General features: G+C 56.1%; 1 protein-coding gene across 1 annotated transcript; it reads right to left on the reverse strand.

The window, feature by feature from the left end:
* Positions 1–282: 282 nt before the first annotated feature.
* On the reverse strand, positions 283–1,736 carry H257_18828 (hypothetical protein; the record flags this gene model as incomplete). Its single annotated transcript, XM_009847954.1, has 2 exons — positions 283–1,323; positions 1,371–1,736. The coding sequence occupies 2 exons, from the start codon at positions 1,734–1,736 to the stop codon at positions 283–285; spliced, it is 1,407 nt and encodes a 468-aa protein (XP_009846256.1).
* Between the last annotated feature and the right edge of the window lie 976 nt (positions 1,737–2,712).

Here is a 2,712-nt window from a genome sequence, read left to right on the forward strand (position 1 = left end):
CGTTTAGGCACCGCACCAAATGGACTTGAAGTCTACAAAGGTAGCGCATTGCGCCTTGCTGTAGCCCACAGGGAAGCAATACCCAATCGACGTCGAGTAGCACGACTTGCATCCGTTGCAGCTGCTGGCGGCGGTGGTCGTCACGGGTTTTCGTCTTGGTCGTGGTCGGCGCAGGGGATTGGTTGTCACGGGAGCACCGTTGTAGTGATAGGGGCTTCGGAGGTCACAGGCGCGGCAGACGAAGTAACGGAGCTTCGGTGGTGACAGGGGAAGCGGGGGTGGTCACGGGTGGTAACGGGGACAACTGTTGTCACAGGGGCGGCCGATGTGGTGGTGGGGGACGGCTTGGCGCCCACCGCGGTCGCAATGTTGATGCGGCCGAATCCGTAGTTGTTGTTGGGGTAGGTGGCATCCTTGACGCTCCCGCAGTTCTTGTTGTCCGGGGTCAACGTCGTGGTGTCCACGGTGGTCGTGAAGGCGTTGTACACGTCGGCGTAATTCGGGCCCTTGGTGGAGGGCGATGGCACCCGTGACGTAGGGGGTGGCCATGGACGTGCCCGAGATGGTCTTGTATGCTGAGGCGCCCGTGTTCCACGACGACCGCACCTGGTAGCCGGGGGCCGACACGTCGGGCTTGACGCGCTTGTCGGGGGTAGGTCCGCGGCTGCTGAAGCTGGTCAGCTTGTCGTCTGCCCCCACGGCTCCGACCCCGATGACGTTGGGATAGTCGCCAGGAGAGCCCACGGTGGCGCAATTGGGACCGGCGTTACCATTGGCGAAGACGGGCACGATGCCCACCTTCTGCCATGCGTCCACTTGCGCTTGGTACCATTTGTTGCCGGCGACGTTACCACCCCAGCTGTTGTTGATCACGTGGGGAGCCAACTCGCACTTGGGATTGTTGCCTTGGACGTCGGTGGGGCAGAGCATCCATTGGGCACAGGCGGTGAGGGCAGCTTCAGGGCACGAGCTAGTGGTGCACCCTCGGCATGAGATCCACGTGGCGCCGGGAGCTACACCGACCCCGCCAGCGCCGACGCTCGACCCGATGGTGTGGGTGCCGTGGCCATTCGTGTCGACGGGCAGCACGCTCTTGTCGGTGGGGTCGAACCAGCCGTAGGTGGAGCGCCAGTTGCCCTTCAACGCGTCGTGGGTGTAGAGGGCGCCTGTGTCGATGCTGCCGACCACAATATCTTCGCCGCGGTTGCCACTCGCCCAGACAGTGCTGGCGCCGATGAGGTTCACGCCCCATTCGTTGGTGGCTTGCATGCCAGTCGAGTTGTTTGAGTCGGAGGCCAAGACATCCGAACTGAACTTGTCAAACTTTAGCACGGGCAAATCGCCACGACGGGGGACCGGATGTGAGTTACGTCGGTGAATTTCGCGAGTTGCTCCAACAGCGGAAGGCTAGCGCCAACAATATGCAGCGTGTTGTCAATGTAGTAGCGCTCCGTGCGCACCGTGAACGCTTCGGGTTGCGACGACAAGAACTCGGCCACCTTATGCTGGTTTGCCTGCATGTGGTCCACCAAGCGCGAGCGAACGTGGGCGATCCGGGGTGCACGTTCAGTGAAGGCCTCCAGTTCAATGTCTGCGACTTCGAGGGCGGGGATGTTGCCGCTGAACTCTACGACCACGTCTACAAGTTTGTTGGACTTCAAGTGGCGGTGCACGCTGGGGGCGATCTTGGCGCTGGCCAGCGTAGCAAGGGCGGAGATGAGGACGAAGTTGACCATGTTGTTGAGCAAAGCAAAATGTAGAATGAATGAGACAGATGGGGGGGTTATTTCAAGGTCCATCTCGAATCTTGAAGCTAAGAAAACTATCAGACCTCATGATGTTCAAGGTCTGGGTAGGATTAGGGTAACCGTGAAGGCTTGGGAAACACGTGGTTGGGAGGAAATGACAACATAAATGGAGGATAACGAAGAGTATTCGTTGAGTAACGTAAGCTCGAGTCATTTCGTGTGCATGAATTACTGTACTCGTAGTTCAAATCCCATCCTAACACTATCGGTTTTGAATCCTGCTGATAACGCCACACTAGTACAGTAGTACTTCGTTATTGATACTCTATAGAAAGGCGACGACCTGTTGATTCGGGCAAACGTGGTAAGGTGGATGTACAGTATCAAAATGTACAACCAATCCAACTATGTACAGTACAGTACCGGTCAGCAGCTTGGAACTGAACCAGAAAGATCAAACCAGCGAATTCGATACCACAGAAGGATTTACATCATCACCCTCACCTGCCTCACCTTTTCTATTGCAAGATCGTTGAAAGCATCCACTATTTCCCGTTGTGGCACCAAGTCAGGGGGGGGCGAGGGATGCTGCAGGTATACATTATACAAGCCCGTACAATTAGAAGGCGTTCCCTAACGGTACAGTTATGTAACGTTTTGGGATACGCCACATCCTTCGTAGGTTTGGGGTGAAGTAATGTTTCGCGGGGGGGTACACTACTTGTTCGCTAGGCGTGGGGGGTGAAAGGGGGTGTTGCAGTATTCAACAAATCCACGAAGGATACAAAGCAAACATACGCATAGCTCACATACAACCACATATCAGTACAAACTCAAGTGTAGTATTCCTGTGGTTGGTGCATACGTACCGGTACTGTAGCCTAGTCACTAAATTGACCGCCCATACATCATGTAGCACGGGGCGACGACGACACGTTCGCTTGTTGTATAGCGCTGTCCAAGT

The sequence above is a fragment of the Aphanomyces astaci genome, assembly GCF_000520075.1.
Source record: "Aphanomyces astaci strain APO3 unplaced genomic scaffold supercont1.231, whole genome shotgun sequence".
NCBI lineage: Eukaryota > Oomycota > Saprolegniomycetes > Saprolegniales > Verrucalvaceae > Aphanomyces > Aphanomyces astaci.